This window comes from Eucalyptus grandis, chromosome 10 (assembly GCF_016545825.1).
Source record: "Eucalyptus grandis isolate ANBG69807.140 chromosome 10, ASM1654582v1, whole genome shotgun sequence".
Lineage (NCBI taxonomy): Eukaryota > Viridiplantae > Streptophyta > Magnoliopsida > Myrtales > Myrtaceae > Eucalyptus > Eucalyptus grandis.
In genome coordinates this window covers 29,425,680-29,444,032 of record NC_052621.1, presented here as the reverse complement: position 1 = coordinate 29,444,032, position 18,353 = coordinate 29,425,680, and the positions used below count along the sequence as shown (strand labels likewise).

Sequence of the window (18,353 nt, the reverse complement as noted above, 5' to 3'; positions counted from 1 at the left end):
GATAAAAGCATCTTGGCTTTATGTCTTATTGGAAACATTTTGGGAATGAGATATTAAATACGAGAATGTGCCTATAAAATCGTCTGAACAAGGTGGACAAGTCGAGATGTGAAAAAAAAAAAAAACCCGTCCAGAAACTAGACCGCTATTTCAAAATAATAATAATAATAATAATAATAATAAATGAATGGAAATATTATGAAAATAGGCACTGCTGAGCCAAAAATAAAAAAAAAAAGAAGAAGAAAGTGAAAAGAAAAAAAGAACAAACAAACTCTGTCTTCTTCTGCTTGTAAATCTTGGAGCGATGCTGAAGCCGCTCTGAATCCGCCACCACTGCTGATATTATCCCAACCCCATAAGAACCTCTCCTTCCCTCTTCGCTTCGACCTCGGAGAAGACGAAGTCGAAGACAGGAGAAAGCTTCACAATTCCTCCTCACTTTCTCATTTTTCTCTGAGTTTTCTTTTTTGTCTCTTTCCTTCTTCAATGCGCATTGTCTGAAGCAAGCAACACGGGGACTTCCAGAGAGCCGCCACAAGATGAGAGCTTTCTGCGCAGTTCGCGTCTCTCAGCTCTCGCTCCTTTCAAGACCCCTCTTTTCCTCCAGGTACAACCACCCTCTTGAAATCTCGCGTTCCCACCCATGAAAAGTTTCGGATTCGAGGGGCAGGCTTTTGGAATTTTTTTCCATCCCCACCTCGAGTATATAGCTTGCATCCGTGTGTTGACTCTAGCGCGAGTCGAAAAAGACCCACATCGAGTTTTGCTGAAAAATTCGTTTCTGTCGTACTTAGAGAACCAATCGCGTGGTGGGTGTTTGTCAGAATCTGAAATGGAGAAGGTGTTATGCTCGAGCTCAGTCAAATGTAGTGATGAGAAGATATCTTTTTTTCTTTGTCCTGTTTCGCTAGTTAAATGTGTTTGTTATGCCAGTGAAATTTCAGGGAAAGGTGGAAAATTCATCATTTAAATTTCCAGTAACATGGTAATCTGAAAAAATCTATACACATTTCACTGGGAATAAAAGAAGAATTCAAGTAGATGAATGACATAAAAAATTGATGAGTAGAATACGTGAGAATCTTGGTGATGATTACGTCCGGTGTGAAATTCTGTAGTTTATTGTTCTCTGGATTAAAGGGGACTTGATATTGCTTTCTTCAAATTTCAAGAACCTTTGGCTCATTGTGAATTCTGATAGCTGCTACCTCTCACTCAGTTTATGTTTCTTTTGAAGTAGCAAAAGCAAATCAGTCTCGTTGGTGGACATGAATCCATAACTAAAACTTCCATGAGATTATGGCATCTCGACAGGTTTTAGCGAGGATAGATAGATGTCTACCAGTTTATTTCCCTCCTTCCACTTGATTGTGCAGTCCCATCGATGGAATTTCTGTTTGCTCTTATGACATCATGCTATGGAGACGATGCTAAGAGTTTGTTATGAAAATTGCGAGGGTTGTGCTATCAAGTTGTAACATGTCATCTGCCTTTCAATTAAAGAAAGCATCATAGTTGAGGCGTCAGAAATCAGTTGTATCAGCCCAATAATATCCTTGTTCTCTATCTGTCGCCCCTCATTTGTTACAGTTGAAGTGTAGAATATTGATGTTGGTCCTTTTCTCAGGGTGCAGCTTTCTTTTCCAGTGAAACTCTTTTCCTGCCAAGCTAAGTATGGTAAGTGATCGTTACCGTGTCCCATAGTGTAATTTCCATGTAATTTCTTAATTGGCAAATGGCAGAATCTTGCAGATATGTCATTGTGATCCAAACTATTTATGAACTAACTTTTGAGCTTTCAATACTCCAGCTGCTGATTCTGGGCTAGATGGTTCTGTCAGTTTGAGAGTGGTGTCTCCAACCTTATTGGCAGCAGAAAAAGAAGAAGCCAAGGCCGTCTTAACCTTGTTCTTGAAAAAGCAAGGTTTAAGCAATACGGTAGCTGCGAGGACTATCAACAAGTCCGATCTTTTCATTGAGCATCTTGTATCAAGGCTTCATTATGTTCACAAGTCTCGGTATCTAGTAGGTTCGATTGCAATTTGTTAATACTTCCATGATTTGAATTAGGATGGAATGACTTAATGTTAATCTAATTGTAACATGACGTGGCAGGCCGAGAGCTCACAACTCTTGAAATAAGGGATGCGTTAATTCCTTACCTCGAGTCCCTTCTCGAGGAGCATGGAAACATCCTGGTAGATGTGGTGGAGAATTTTCCTGATCCACCTCTTAAAGAGAAGGTAGTTGCACCTAGTCCTCCACCTCTTCCATCTCCTTCAAGCCTGGACAATAAAAAGCTAAAAGCTGTCTCCAGAGTGAGCCAGGCTAATCCTCCTCCTCATATTGTTTACCTATTAGAACTTGGTATGACCCTTGAGCAGATCAAGGGAATTACGCGCAGATTCCCTGCTTTTGCTTACTATAGCTTGGAGGGGAAAATCAAGCCGGTGGTTGAGTTCCTTCTTGATCTTGGGGTACCAAAGAATGAAATTCCAATTATCCTCAACAAAAGGCCGCAGTTATGTGGAATTAGTCTCTCAGAGAATCTAATACCCACAATGACATTCCTGGAGAACTTGGGCGTGGATAAGAAACGATGGGCTAAAGTTATATACCGCTTTCCTGCGTTCCTCACTTACAGCAGACAGAAGGTTAAGGCAACGGTTGATTTCCTTTATGAGATGGGTCTCTCAGAGAAGAGCATAGGGAAGATTCTAACTCACTGCCCAAATATTATAAGTTACAGTGTGGAGGACAAGCTACGACCAACAGCTGAGTACTTCCACTCAATGGGGGTTGATGTGGCTGTTCTTTTTCACCGTTCACCTCAGACTTTTGGCCTTAGTATCGAGGCTCACTTGAAACCCATTACGGAATTTTTCTTGGAGAGAGGATACAGTATGGAAGAAGTTAAGACTATGATATGCAGGTATGGAGCTTTATACACTTTGAGCTTGGCTAAGAATTTGATACCAAAATGGGACTTCTTCTTGACCATGGACTATCCACAATCAGAGCTGATCAAGTTCCCTCAGTATTTCGGCTATAGTTTGGAAGAGAGAATTAAACCGAGATATGCTCGTATGAAGGAGTGCGGAGTTCATTTGCTGCTGAACCAGGTGTTGTCATTGTCTGCTCGAGATTTTGAAAAGGCTTTGACGAAGAAAATGGGCAAAGCGCTTCCTGACGACGCTGAAGCCTGAGTTTGTTGCATGTAGCAGTTAATGAGAACGAAGAACTGAGCGTCGCTTGAATGATGAGATATTTGTATGGATTGTGGACTTGCTCAGGACTCCGATTTTGCGGCAAGCAAATCAGCTGGTGAAACAACTGGTAGCAATTGTTCATGCAGATCATTCAATCTTCGATAATAATAGATGCACGCAAGAATCAAGTGCTACGGTGGTGTATTTATGTATCTTAAATGAGCTTAAAGTTTGACTGTGTGGGAAGGTCTTTCTCACCCAGGCTGAGGCCGCAATCAGATTTGCATAGAAGTGGGACATCATCGACGAAAAATGACAGATCTCTCTTGAGGACAGATTTGACTGCAGGTGATTTAGGGCCAGACTTTGCCAATAAAGAAAAGGCATGGAAATGATGCTGTATATTGTTCCAATTCATCATGTGCAATGTCCACATTCCTTAAAATGCTGAACTCCTCACCAACGAGTCAATGAATATGAACTGTTTCTTTGTCGTATTCTATTATGTCTTCTGAAGAAGTGATCTGCTTCGATGTTGAATAATGATGCTTTCATTTATAGTTTCCAACGCTGGACGATTCTGGTCTCTATGCCTATTGCAGGGCTATTACCGAGCCATCATCCATTCAACTGGATGGCTTCGAAGATTAACCTTAATGAATTGGATCAGGGTGAAAGTAAGGTTTCACCATCCAATTTTATGACTCGGATTCTCGGGAGAAATATTTGAACTCTCTGAATGGTGTTGCCTCATTTTCATGCATGTTTGGCTCACAGCATGCTGGAATACATGCATACTAAGGGCAATTCTGTGGTGAGTTCCAATTTGCTTATATTATTGGATCGAGCTCTATACACTGAACAGGATGGAATATCCGTGTCCTCTTACAACATCTTGCTCTGATTTGTGTCTGGTTTAGTTAATTCGCTTTCTTGCTTCAAGAGAGGTCCAGATTGTTAGATGTAAGTTCTTGTTGCTTTTACCGTAACTGTTGTTATTTGTGGACAAGCAGAGTCCCTTCTCTTTAGGTAGTGGAATTCTTAGTACTTATATGCATGAGTCTTGCTGACAAATGCATGTTTTATCGGAATAACTCGATTTTCAAGATACTAATTGTGGATAACACGAGGACAATAAGTGCATTCAAATTTATGAAGTTTTCTTAATTGATTTATTTCTCTCGTGCTTTTTTGTTCCCGGGAATAGAAACAAAAAAAAGTGTTTCGCTTCCTAAACAATTTTTGAACAAAAGAACGCGTTTGGTAACGTTTGGTCAGGAATAAAAAATGAATGAAACACGTTTGGTTAAATTTTATTATTTTTTTGTTTCTTTTAATTTTTTAAACATTTTTTATTATTTTTTATTTTTCCTTTCTTTTTATTTTTCTTTTTTTTCGGCCACCGCCTCCTGGCTCGGCCGACGGGCCGGGCAGCCTCGCCCGGCCACGGCGAGGCTCGCCGCCCCCACGGCGAGGCCGAGCTCCGGCCGTGGTGGGCGAGGCTCAGCCTCGCCTTGGCCGGGCGAGCCTCGCTCGCCAGATCCTGCGAGGCCGAGCGTCGCCGGCCCCGAGGCTCGGGCTCGCCGGACTGGCGAGCCCGAGCTCGCCCGGCCAAGGCAAGGCTCGGCCTCGCCGGCGCGGCAACGCCGAGCCTCGCCTTGGCCGGGCGAGCTCGGCTCACCCAGATCCGGCGAGCCCGAGCCTCGCCATGGCCGGGCGAGCTCGAGCTCGCCCGGATAGCGGCGAGCCCGAGCCTCGACGGCGGCCGCCGGCCATGGCCGAGGCCGCGACCGGCCAAAGAAAAATAAGAAAAAAAAAGAAAAAAGAAGAAGAGAAGAAGAAGAGAGAGAAGAGTCGTTTTGTTCTTTGTTCTTCCGAAGTGTTTTTTTTGGAGAAACAACTTTTTTTTGCTTTTTTTCTGTTCCTATTTCGTTCAGTGAACAAAAACAAAACGCAACCAAACGCGTTTCTTTTTTTTGCTCCCTACGGACACTTTCCGTACAAAGTGTGCCGGAAACGTTTCTTAGAAACGTTTCCATGCACGCCCTTAATTGATTGCTTGACATTGCCTTTGGAGCACTCGGTAAAATTGATGCCACTGAGTATGCAAAAGTTTCTCGAGTGGATGGCTGTGGTATTGTCATATCTAATCTTGTCTCCATCATTAAAGCTCGAGTGCCATAACCAACGACTTAAAAAGCTCTTGCCTTTACTCAGATCCTTTGACTGAAATGATCACCATAGTTGATCACATTAAATTTATATGTGTGGTCCACATGATCAATGACAATAATGAATTCGATTCACGTGGATCTGATTGGGTCTAACTATATATCTGTGTGCAGATGTGGCTTGAAGTTATTTAAAAAGATTCCCTTCCCAAAAAGAAACGATGCCCATCCCAAGAATATCCACTCCTCACTGCAAAACCCCACAGCTAATTCCATTTTTCTGTCTTCCCAAATCATTCCATCTGTCCACATATAGCCTGTTCTAATTTCTAAGCAAGTGCTTTAGGAAATGACAATATGTTGAGCTCCGTATGAACTTGTTTTCAAACACGTTCTCCTGTACACATTATTTCCGAGGCCTCTTCAAATCTACCAGGCCAATCATACGGTGCGTCGTTTGGCTGGACGGAGAAGAATCCCCATCGACACTAGTATGTCGAAGAACATCCCTAAATACATTTCCACTAATCCCACATCAACACAAAACGACACTGTAGAGTTCATGTTTCAAGGGCATTCGTGAACCTATCGATACCTGCTCGATACATGGAAATGGGCTAATATGCAGAGCTAGTTTTGAAATATTTATCGTCATAGGTCAGTTATGGCCCCAAAAATGACTAATTTTCAGTAATTTTGGTTTGCATTAGTGGCGTGGCGATATGCTGAATGAAACCCACCTCTCAAACCTGATGGTCTTGCTCATTCACCCTGCCTCTTCAGCTAATTACATAATAATCTGATGAACGAAACTTGGATGGTTGGTATTTTAAAAGACTTCACGAAGCAGAGAATTACCCTTTCCCTCTTTCTCTCAACTACTTCAAGAGTAGGTTTCGATTCCCACGCCCTGCAAGAGGCAAGGGCAAAAGTCTGAGAATGAGTGTAGAGTAAGAATAAGTAGAAAAATAAAAAAAAAAAAATTTACTTCGATTTTTCTCTTTTCATTTTAATCATCTACACTCCTCCGTTTCTTTTGAATTGTAATCATTTAAAAGAATGAGCATTTATTTTGTATTTTTAACGAGTCTTGACATGGTACGATGCACAGTAAAGTAGTAGCATTTAATCTCGCATAGAATCAACAAACTTACATTTATTTTAGTTGTAATTGAAAATACTGTTGTTTTCACGCTTATATTCAACATTTTCATTGCAGGCTCAGTTATTAATTTCAAAACAATATAAGAATACATACTTTACTCCACACCGAGTTTAATATAGTGGGTGCATTGCGAAATTATGCAGCCAATCTCAATGAGATCTTGAAATGTCAGTTCATCAATCATGTTGCCTTAAATTGAAGGGTTGATATTTTGAAAAACCCAAAACTAATAGGCCTTTAATAAATTTATCTCAAATTGATGCACTTGTAACAAATGTATCATTTGTTAGTTTCCGTTAAAATTTTACCGTTAAATTACTGAGTTACATAACACGTGACAGTTGACTAATATATTAAATTGAGATTTTACTCTTTCTTTGTCATAGTTGTATCATTTTTGTGATTCTTTTATGATATTAATCCAATTTAATGGATGTCATATTTATCACAAATATATCAATTTTGGGTTTTTAACGATCAAACAAATTAGTTTGGGGTAAATTTATTATAAATGTATCAATTTAGGGTTTTTGTGATCATTTGAGGTAAATTTGTCATAAGTATACTAATTTGGGTTTTTTCTTGGTCAAAAAAATTGTTTGGAATAAATTTGTCATGTGTATATATATTTAGGTTTTTTTTTATTATATGATTTTAACCCTCAATTGAACAATATATATTGAATATTAAAGATAGTATAATATAAGGTATTCGTTCATTTTCACATCACATTACGTGTGAACTTTACATCATTACTATACGCAATGAATGCTAAAATACAATTCTTTTGAATTCTTGCAAGCTAATAACCTGAGTAGGCATTGGACATTATTCTGAAATTAGGTTATTTTTGCATCTAATATTTGTTCTTTTAGTACAAATGAATAACGTGTCTTCATGATCACCGCCTTGGTGGCTGCAATGATTTGAACTCTCTCATCCTCAAGAAGGAGAGGAGTTTGAATCATCTCACAATCACTTGAGGTTTTAAGTGGGATGCCGAGGGTGGTGCTTTTACTAGAAAGTTTATGGACGAAAAGGGTCAATTATAAATTCTCAAATTTTTATATTTCGTGCCAAAGGTGGTGTGGGTGATGATTAACTAGTAAAAAGCCAAAAAAAAAAAACTAGTAAAAATTAATTTAATTTCATAATCGCTAATTTATGGACAAAAATGGTCAATTATATAAATTCTCAAATTTTTATATTTCGTGCCAAAGGCGGCGTGGGTAATTAACTAGTAAAAATTAATTTAATTTCATGATCGCAATCCCGAATTATGTGGGCGAGCGAGTGACACGTGTAGCTCGCAATTCAAAGTAAGAAACTAAAAAGAGAGGGATGGAGAGATAAAGATGAAAAATTGGGGGAAAAAAAGGAAAAAAAAAAAGAACTTTTAAACGCTCTTATCTTTAGTTCAAAAAAAAAAAAAAAAAAAAAAAAAACCGCTCTTATCTTGTTCACTGCACGATGGCTGCTATTTCACTGTCTATAAAATAATTAAACCCTTAATCTTCGCCAGCTTTTTGCTACTACCTCTTCTGAGTATATTCTTGCCAAACTTCAATTTACAAATTGACCCTTTATCTTTTGATTTTCAGATCACTCTCCAAAAAAAAAAAAAAAAAATGATTTATATTACTTCTAATATAATTAAATTGTTTATATTATTTATTATTTTCTTTTGCTTGCCTTGAAAAAGTGTTTCCCAACCATTTCACTTGAAAAGAGAGAGGTGAGGAGTTCGATTATCATTCTTGGGGGTTGGACCAGTTTAATATAAATAAAAGTGCTTCCTTTCAACAAAAAAATAAAAGATAAAAGAAAAAAAGAGGAAGGTGAAGAATTCGATTCCCCACCTTCTTAGGGTTGAGTGGAGATATGCAAGTAAGGAAATAGAATTTTCGCAATCAGCACAACACCTAACACAAGTAGTAACTTGTAAAATAAATTTAAGATAGGACCATAAAAGGGATTTCCCTTATCACTCACATTGTCATTGCATTTATCTTCCCTATAACTTTAATTTATATCAAAGTAATAGCAAGATCAGTGGAATTAATCACAAATTTTAATGATGGAAATAATTTTTTTATGTAGCATGAGAGAAAAAATTGAGATGAGAGTATTATGCATCATTTTGATTAGTCCGTGATTATAATGAATTGACTAAATTGCACAAATCATACAAGCTCGATTTGAAAAACTTGATGCGAAATGGGCATAAATTTTAGCATGAGAAATGGAATTATCCCTTCTCGATACTTGTTCATCCATCAATTTATTGCTTTTAGAATTAATATGTCATGAATTATCCATTACCATTATTATTTTTTCATGTACAAATAAATTTAAACAAAAGATTTTCCACCACTATCTATTAAGTAGTGCGCGGTTACTACTGTTAATGAGTATTAATCAAGGACTTGTTTGTTTGCACTTAGCAAAAGCAAAAAGTATGTTTTTGCTTTCCTGCTAATATCTAAAGAATTATTCAAATTTCAAAAAACTATGACAAAATGATATTCCAATAAGCATGTCAATGATTGAATTTTACGAAAGTTTTAGAACTTCAAATCTTAAAAACATCAAAATGCACGAGTGGCAATATTTTGATTATGTTAAGGTAAAAGCTTTTAGTAAGTGCAATAATAGAAGGGGTGAGAGTGTTGATTGTGTAGAGAGTGGTGGAAGAAGTAGATGTTGTCGAATTACAATTATAGCCACTTATACATAAAACAACCAATTAGTTGAAGAGGGTTATTAAGGAAACTTAAAGACAAAATCATTGATTTATAATTAAAAAGTAACAACAAACAATCGATATCCAATGCCACTATAATAAATCAATCATTTTAAAAATAAGTCCAAATAGTTATATAATTTCACTACAATTCATACACATTTTGCTATTTGGATCACATTCCACACCATTTACGATTCTACATTATTCATGATTCTCCTTTTGTACATGAGTACCACGTCTCTAGAGCACTAGGAGCCATTGAAAATAGTATAACAAGAAAGGCCATTAATGTCAGATATATGCTCACTCATACTGTACATCACCGAGACATTACCATAATTAAATTACTAACCAAAATTACAAGATGGGAATAATATATGTAAAAAGATATGTCACTTGCATTTTTTTTTTTTTGGGAGGGCCAAATAAATCTGAGTCACCTTCTTCCAGGCTTTCCAGAAGCCAAGATCAGCCTTCCAATTTCACCCAAAAAAAAAAAAAGGAGAGGACAATTCCAGTCATAATCAGCATTAAGCCCTTTTGATAATCCACAGCAGACACTGTTCTAATTCGTCTAATATGTGTTCTTTTAATCCAAATGAATAACGTGTCTTCATAAGTTACTCATACTAGAAACTAGAAAGTTCATGCACGAAAAGGGTCAATTGCAAATTCTCAAATTTTACGTTTCGTGCCAAAGGCGGCGTGGGTAATTAACTAATAAAAATTAACTTCAGGATCGCAAATTCTCTGGGCAAGTGAGTGACACGTGTATCTGGCAATTCAAAGTTCAAACCTAAAAAGAGAGGGGGAGAGGGAGATAAAGATGAAAAAATGCAGGGAAAATAAAAGAAAAGAAAAACATCTTAACCATCTCGTCTTTTTCACTGCACACCATTGTCTGCCGTTTCATTGTCGGTTAAATGTTAATTAAATCCTTAGTCTTCGTCAGCTCTTTGCTAATACCTCTTCCAAGTATACTCTTGCCAAAGTCAACTTTACAAATTGAACCCCTATGTTTTAATTTTCAATTCACTTTCTAAAGAAAAGACACACACATAGCACACGCGGGAGCTTTCAACCCCCTTCCCAAGTGAAATGGTGGGAAACCCTTTTTTCAAGGCAAGGAAAAGAGAAGAATAAGTAATAAAAACGATTTAACTATATTAGAAAATGAAGACGCATAAGTGAGAGATTAGGATTTTTGCAACATCCACATCAGATAGTATATATAGTAACTTGTAAAATGGATATAGGATAAGATCAGACTAAAAAAAAAAAAGAGAGAAAGTTCCCCAGATCATTCACATTGTCATTGCATTTTTGTTCCTTATAGCCTTAATTTATAGAGAAGTAATAACAAGATCAGTGAAATTAATATGGTAGATTTTAATAATGGAAAGAATCTTCACATGGCATTAGTGAAAAAAAATCGAGATGGAGTATTATGCATCATTTGGATTGGTTCAATTTTAACAAAATGACTTAATCACACAAATCGCACAAATTAAAGGACTCCACTTCTTGATTTGAAAAATTGGATGCGGAATGGTCATAAATTTTAGCAGGAGAAATGGAATTATCCCATCTCAACAAACATTCATCTATCAATTTTGCTTCCAAATTTATATATCTAGAATCATCCATTATCATTATCATTTTTGTCATACACAAATAAGTTTAAAGAAAAGATTTTCACCATTATGTATTAAGTAGTATGCATTTACTATTGCTAATGAGTATTAATCAATGACTTGTTTGTTTGAACTTAGCAAAAGCAAAAAGTGCGTTTTTGCTTTCCTGCTAATATCTAAAGAATTATTCAAAATATAAAAATCACGAAAAAATGATATTCAACTCACTACGTCTAAATTTGAATATTATGAAAGTTTTAAGAGTTTTAAGTTTAAAAAATGTCAAATAGCGCAAGTGGCGATATTTTGATTATGTTTAAGGTAAAAAAATAAATGCCAATCTAGACAGGATTTAAAAGAAGTTTTTAATGAGTGCAAGAATAGAAGGGATGAGAGAGTATCGACTGTGTAGAGAGCGGTGGAAGAAGTAGACGTTGTCAAATTATAATTATAGCAATTTACACATTAAACAATCAATCAGTCGAAGAGGGTTATTAAAGAAATTCAAGAGACAAAATCATTAATTTATAATAAAAAAAAGTAACGACACTCAATCCATATCCAATGCCGCTATAATAAATCAGTCACTCAGAGACAAGTCTGAATCATTATATAATTTCACTACAGTTCATACATATTTTGCTACTCAGATCACACTCCACACCATTCGCAATTCTCCTTTTGTACCTGAATAGGACATGCCTAGAGTACTAGCAGCCACTGAAAATAGGACTAACATTGATGAATAACAAGAAAGGCCATTAATGCCAGATATATCCTTACTGCTGTACATCAGCAAGACATTACCATAAGTAAATTACTTAGATTACTTACCAAAACTACAAGACTGAAATAATACCAAATAAAATATACATGACACTTGCCTTTTGTTGGGGGGCCCAAGTAAATCTGACTCACCTTCTTCCAGACTTTCCAGAAGCCAAGATCAATCTCCAGTCACTAATCAGCATTAAGCCTTTTGATAATACACAGTAGACATTGTTCTAATTCAAAAAAGAAAAAGAAAAAAAAAAAGAACAGAGCTTCCAGGCTTCCCCTGCACACTTCTCTCTCTAAGTCGACCGTTTTCCTCCCTACAAAAGAGCCTCTCCCCTCGGGAACGTCTTTCTCTAGAAGCGAAAGACTCGCAAGTAACCTCCATTCCCGAGCAGGGGACAGGCAGAAGAAGAAGAAGAAGAAGAAGAGGAGGAGGAGGTGGCTCGTCATGTTCCATTCACTGAGCCTCTCGACGAAGGGACCTCTGGGCTCGGTCTGGGTCGCTGCCTATTGCTACAAGCGCCTCAAGAAGGCGCAGGTCGCCGAGACCGACATTCCCATCTCCGTCGGTTCGTACCTCTCTCCCTCTTCCTCTCTCCCATGTCTGGAGGCAAAATTCGGGCCCGTTGTTCATCTGGGTCGGGCGAGAAATAAGAGTTCGATGGTTTTTAGACGTAAAGGAAAGAACTTTTCGAACCGCCGTGGCTGGTTGGTTCTCTTTTGTTTATCTGGGCGGTTAAGGAATCGCGAGAGAAAATCTGTCGGTGAGGGTGGCCGTAGGATTGTTTAATTTGCGGGGCTTGTGCAGGAATGGCGACGTTAACGTAGTACCTTTCTGGGATGCACGTCAACGGCTCAGGAATTTCTTACAGTCCCATTTTGCTTTGCGTTGCGTTCATTTCGCCGACCCTGGTTCGTGAATTTTCCGGCTATGTGCTTTCGCCCTGTCGTTCGGGAAGTCTTTCTTCCATGGTCTGCTTCGAGTGGCATGCCGAATCAGTTCAATCAGTTATCAGTGCCTATACTTTTGATTTGGATTAATGTGAGGTGTTAGTATCTTCTGTTGTGGATAGACTAGGCAAGAGGGTAGAGTAAAATACACGTGCTAGGTACAATTTTCTTGTGGTGGTTTGAGCTGGCTATAAATTAAATGGAGTCTGGTTTGTGGCGTCACGATTCGAAGAGCGCGGCTTTGTCTTTGACTACTTACAGTCTATAGCCGATTCTGTTTGTCTTACATTTATTTGTTCGTTCTTCTTTTCTTCTTTTGCAGATAAGATTTTGCAGGATGAATTAAATGTCGTCACGTATAGAGTGTCAGGCTACTTTCTTCTCGGGGTTGTGAGGATATACTCGAAGAAGGTGGAGTATTTGTTTGACGACTGCCATAAGGTGCTTATCAAAGTGAAGGAATTTGTGGTAAGCGAGAATGAAAAACATGACTCATGTGCCGATATACTGGGTGCTCCTCGTACCTTGATCAGTCTCCCAAAGAGATTCGAACTCGATGCTTTTGATCTGGAGATCGTTGAAGATGTTATTGGGTATGCAAGTTTGTTGTATCGACTTCTTGTAATCAAGTCTTTCTCTTATCTGATAACTCATTGCATAATACTTTTTAATTGTACTTGACAGTGGTAATCTGGTGCTGCCGGAAGAGATCACCCTTCGAGGTTACTGGATTATTCTAGATGATCTGTTTTTCATTTAGTTTATTCTCACTCATAAATGTTGTTGCGTTGCAGATGATATGTGGAGAAATAAGGAAATAGCCCAGTCCTCTCTAAAGAAGGTACAAGTAGTATAGCTGATGTCCGTGGATTAATAAGCCTGTTCATTTTGGTAGATAATGGTAGCTTCTAGAGATACCTATTGGAAAACAGTAGCTTTTATAGTTGCAGTGAGGCAGCTACTATGGCGTCATTAAATGATACTTGGGTTGTATATCCATTAAACCTTTTTCTTCAGCTAAACCAGATGAGTTATATTCAATTTGATTGGCTACTTGGGAATTTGGGTGTGCTGAGTTGGTGCTAATTGCCGATTCAATGCTACAGCATCATCGGGAAGAAGGAACTGGTCATTATGACACTTCCTCCTCTGACAATGCCACAGTGAAAGGGTATGCTCAAAATCTCAGTCTGCTTTAAAGAGTATCTCATTATTGTCTAAGCATATATGAAAATTCTCATCTTTACTGTGTTTCTGAGATCTTCTATCTCATTCTCATGCAATGGACACTGATCACAGAATGGGCACATCAGATAATCAGAATTACACCAGCGTGGAGAGGCTTCGAGATGATAGATTTGAAGAAGAATGTCCAGGTTCTCTCACTTTTCTCGGCATTGGAGGAAGTTCTTTAGATCCTGATTGGTGGTTTGGTGAAGATAATCAAGCTGATGAGCAGCAGATGAGCCATGCAGAGGTGTCACCAGCCAGTGGTGAGAAGCTTCAGGATGATATAGATCTTCAGAAACCAAAGAAAAATTCTGTGACAGATGGGACTGGCTTGGAACCTTTGGCACTAATTGACACAGTTGTGGAGGAGCCTTTTTCCCATCCACAGATACTCAAGCTTCCTGAACCGCTGTTAACTGAAACCGGAGAGCATGAGGTTCTCAAAACACCAGAAAAGCAAGATGTTCAAGGTGCGATTTGTTCATATTACTATTTCCATTCACGTAGCTATTTGTAAAACAGTTGGTATCTTACCCTATCAATTATGGTCATTAGCAAGGATCGAGAGTGAAAATTACGAGCCTAATGTTTCCTCTTGGTACATTTTTATGTGTCCTTTGTCTTTTGGTTGGCACTATTGATTGATAAAGGAGGGCTCTTAATACCATCCTGAGATTACATAACCAAAACCTCGCCTTGACCAATTAACATTTTCTTTTTCTTTTTCTTTCCATCTGTAGGTGCTCCCACACCTGATTTCATGCTTATTCCTACACCAACCCCCAAGGAGCGGCCGCGGACAAAGAGGAAACGGAAGTGCCTATGTGATGATCTAATTGTGCTGCCTAATGCGTAAGTGATGATCTGTTCATGTTTGATGAGTATAACAAACAAGTGCCTGATACTAGGTTAGAACTGCCTTGAAGCTATTATCTGTACAGCTGTATGAGAAAACAGCCACATTGATAATTTATATACATTACATGATGGGGATGCATGAACGTCAGTACATTTTTTTACATGGGAATTAAGATGTCAATTTGCCAAGTAGCTTCCTGTCCAAGAGAAGTGTTTGGCTGCTGTAGAAGTGTAGAAGTTGAGGTCCTTATGACATCACTTGAGTATTATCTACACCAAAGAAATCAAGTTGAATGACAAATGCTATTTACTTAATCCAAAAAGGGTGGGAGTGTCATGCAAGTTGGGAACATTGTGACAAAAATGTATGGATACACTGAGAATAGGGTGCACAGTAGTATAACATCCAACACCAGAGGACTTCCCCAACAGCCTTTTCCCTTGGATGATCTACTATTTCCTGTTTTATATTTATCCTTCAAATTGTCAAATTGTGGTCTCTTCAAGAACCATTTCCACCATCCTATTTTTCTAGAATGCTTGGCATTTGCATTTGTCAGCTTAGTTTACAGTGGGAATGCTTCCCAGAATGAAACAAATGAAATCAAAATCAATGCATCACCAACAATTGTTATTAGGTGGATGGAACCTAAGAAGTGGTTAGGAAATTAAAAATTCCTCGCAAAACTTAATGTTCTCAACTTTTACAGGGTCATCAGGAAAAGCATTTGTGATGCAAGCGATTTGGTGTGCAAACGAAGGAAGGTTCCTCACAAGGCTTATGCTGTGTGGAAAGCCACCAGATTATCCAATGCGACCGTTAGGTTCTTTGAGCCCCTCCTTCCTTGTGAGTATGGTATACATATGTCCTCTTGCTTCTGACTCATCTGTGAGACTAATCAGCCAAGTTTCAGCAGGTATTTCGGCAGACCTCAGAAATCTCTTTCTTAGGAAAGATGTTGAATTTTTGATACCTCAGGAAGCTGCTGTAGTTTGTGAAAAGGGCGATGGACCAGAGACGTTGGTATCTCAGGAAGCTGTGGGAGTTTGTCAAGAGGGCAAGTTACTAGAAGTTTGTACTGATGATAACATGGTTGAGTTGGGAATAGCCCCAGAAACACCCGTCCGAAGCTCATCATCAAGGAGACCCTTTGAAAGCCCAAATGTTAGTAGTCCAGATGGAACGAAGCCCGAAAAATCCTATGAAATTGCAAGTTTGGGTCAAGACCTGCCCATGGTTGAGGATCAAGACCTTGGTTTTAGTCTTGTGAATGAGGTAAGTCATTATTCAATTTGACCTCAAGGAAGCAGACCTTCCTTTGCTTAAAGATATAGAACAATTCAGTTTTCTTGCTCTTTGGTGATTATACGACAATTTGACTTTGATGTATTTTTTGGTCTTTGCGAATGGGAGACATGGAACTTATTTGCCCCCTGTATAAAATCGCCAGTCAACATGTAGCCTTTCATTGCTTGGATGGACTTATCAGAGTGCTATTTGCTACATTAATGCTTATCTGCATGTATTGAGCAATACTGAAGCAGTCAATACCCTTTTTCGTTTTTCCCAGGAAATGAGCTCATCTGCAGGACATAACCACGATGAATGTGAGAGTTAAGATCGGGATTTTTCTTGGTTTCTCTCTGTTGAATTATAATGCAGTGTTGTTTGCATCATTTTCTTATGTGGCTCATTTCTTGATTGTCAGGTGGATGGACGGGGAGAACAAGGCAAGATAAATTAAAACTTGGCTGAATCTGTTTATGTAGATATCAACTTGTAATTCAATTGAATTTGTGACTATTTAAGACTGTCATGATTAATATCACAGTTTTTTGTCACAGAATTGTGGCAAGACACTTGCAAAGGTTATCCCATAAACAAAGAAAAGGGGGAGAGGAAGATGTGCTTCGCTTGTCGCAGGTTTCACGGGGGAAAACAAAAAAGGAAAGTGCAAGGCTCTTCTATGAAATACTGGTATGCATAGCTCTTGATTTTCACAGGTCTGGACTTTCACGTGAGCATTAACTAGTACTACTCGGACATGTCATTTTTATTTTGTCTGTTTTGAGCATTCACATTTCTTGTTGATTTTTGTTTTCCCTAGGATTATGTTATGTCCTTCCATCTTATAAATATATAATTGCGACGAGTGAAGGGAGCCGATATGTTAATAATACGTCGGGGGTTGCCTTTTCCCTCTCCTCCATCACTGATGTTATACGGTGACAATCAGAAAAGACTGAAGCCTAACTTTATTCTCTTTAGACTTTGTCCATGAAGCATAAATCATTTGGGCATGGCATCGAGTATGGCTGAATCTTCGTCCGACATTCACGATTGTAAACGTTTCCACAGGTGCTGAAAAGCAAGGGTTACATCGAAGTAGAGCAAGAGGAGGCTCATGGCGACATTCTCATGAGGCGGCTTCCCAAATGGGAACAAGCTTTTGGAGCCAATGGCCCATGAGTAAGATTGGAGGGTACCTCAAGATTAAACTTTTGGGCGGGATCGGATCAATGCACATAAACTTTTGAGCTCTCTTCACAGTGTACAGTCAGATCGCAGGTTAGGTTCAGGATTTTAGTTTAGCAGTGAATCTGTAGATAAAAGTTAGACCAGTTTTCATCCAAGTACATGAAATTTCGAGTTGGTTTAGCCCGAGCAGTTCCAAGAATCGCATCGCCGAGGCTGTCGTCGGGTCATGCCTCGCATTGCAGTGGATATTCTGTTCTTGCTTGATTATTCGATCAAAAGCCATTTGTGTATTATTTGCATTGCTACAGGATTTGGCAGGGACTATATGAATGAGGAGACCTCATCCAATGAATGTTTTGCCATTTCTTTTTAGTCCGTCATCACCACCATGGATTGTCTTGTTTTGCTGCTGTGTCTGTCATTCTCAATGTCGTTCTAAATAAATTTTTGTGCCCAATTCATGATAATATAAAGAAACCAAAGCTTACTAAAATAATCTTTTTCCCTCCCATCATTGACGCAAAAAGTTTAGGCCAACTGGCAAATATTATACAGCCTTTTTTAAAGTTACAGTTGTAAAGTCACGATGAATTTTGATAGTTATAAATTAGCAAAGATTATCTCAAACTATTTACCGTAGCTGTAAATCACCAAGAATTTTCAGACTTTTTAAAAGTTGCACAACCTTTTACCACTGTTGCAAATTTAGCATTATGTTGCTATTCCGACGAAGACACGGTTATTGTTGTTGTGTAACTATCTTTTAGGTATTTTGAGGGTTTGGGCCTACGATGATGAATCAATGCCGGGGCTGTTGTGAGCTAAAGTTACTCTTTATAGCAGAAAACGATAGAATTAGGGCCGGCAATTCATGTTCACATATTGTGTTTGAATTTTGTAATCATAAGGAGTGTGCAACCGAACTGGGTATACCCGGTTTCCGAACTGGCCCACCCGGAAATAGGGTCGGGAATCGGTTTCCGTTGAAACTGGTCCGGGAACTAGTTTTCAAAATTCGGAACCGGTTTAAACCGGTCTGGGAACAAGTTCCGAGTGATTATCCACCCAGAAACCGGTTCTTGGACCGGTTTTGGAACTGGTTCCCAGACCGGTTTTGTAAGTAGAGGTTC

The 18,353-nt window shown here is 38.5% G+C and overlaps 2 protein-coding genes across 3 annotated transcripts; both read left to right on the top strand.

Annotated features, from left to right (window-relative positions):
- Window positions 1-307: 307 nt before the first annotated feature.
- On the top strand, window positions 308-3,775 carry LOC104422693 (transcription termination factor MTERF5, chloroplastic). Its single transcript, XM_010035089.3, has 4 exons — window positions 308-610; window positions 1,631-1,680; window positions 1,814-2,032; window positions 2,119-3,775. The coding sequence occupies exons 1-4, from the start codon at window positions 543-545 to the stop codon at window positions 3,207-3,209; spliced, it is 1,428 nt and encodes a 475-aa protein (XP_010033391.2). The 5' UTR covers window positions 308-542; the 3' UTR covers window positions 3,210-3,775.
- Window positions 3,776-11,994: 8,219 nt separating this feature from the next.
- On the top strand, window positions 11,995-17,575 carry LOC104422691 (sister chromatid cohesion 1 protein 2). 2 transcript variants are annotated; one of them, XM_039303240.1, is made up of 13 exons: window positions 11,995-12,274; window positions 12,979-13,249; window positions 13,341-13,378; window positions 13,451-13,497; window positions 13,763-13,827; window positions 13,956-14,356; window positions 14,627-14,738; window positions 15,455-15,591; window positions 15,659-16,020; window positions 16,316-16,352; window positions 16,454-16,475; window positions 16,590-16,722; window positions 17,104-17,575. In XM_039303240.1, exons 1-13 carry the CDS (start codon window positions 12,154-12,156, stop codon window positions 17,212-17,214), a joined length of 1,857 nt encoding a protein of 618 aa, XP_039159174.1. In that variant the 5' UTR covers window positions 11,995-12,153; the 3' UTR covers window positions 17,215-17,575. The 2 variants fall into 2 exon arrangements, with proteins under 2 accessions (XP_039159174.1, XP_010033389.2); XM_010035087.3 differs by having other exon boundaries at window positions 11,997-12,274; window positions 15,662-16,020.
- Window positions 17,576-18,353: the final 778 nt, after the last annotated feature.

Excerpts from the sequence above, each read along its gene's own strand:
- LOC104422693 (XM_010035089.3), top strand. The coding sequence starts at position 543 with ATGAGAGCTTTCTGCGCAGTTCGCGTCTCTCAGCTCTCGCTCCTTTCA. Across the intron at positions 1,681-1,813 it reads TTCCTGCCAAGCTAAGTATG|CTGCTGATTCTGGGCTAGAT; the intron begins GTAAGTGATCGT and ends TCAATACTCCAG. Across the intron at positions 2,033-2,118 it reads CAAGTCTCGGTATCTAGTAG|GCCGAGAGCTCACAACTCTT; the intron begins GTTCGATTGCAA and ends ATGACGTGGCAG.
- LOC104422691 (XM_039303240.1), top strand. The coding sequence starts at position 12,154 with ATGTTCCATTCACTGAGCCTCTCGACGAAGGGACCTCTGGGCTCGGTC. Across the intron at positions 12,275-12,978 it reads CGACATTCCCATCTCCGTCG|ATAAGATTTTGCAGGATGAA; the intron begins GTTCGTACCTCT and ends CTTCTTTTGCAG. Across the intron at positions 16,353-16,453 it reads AGGACATAACCACGATGAAT|GTGGATGGACGGGGAGAACA; the intron begins GTGAGAGTTAAG and ends CTTGATTGTCAG.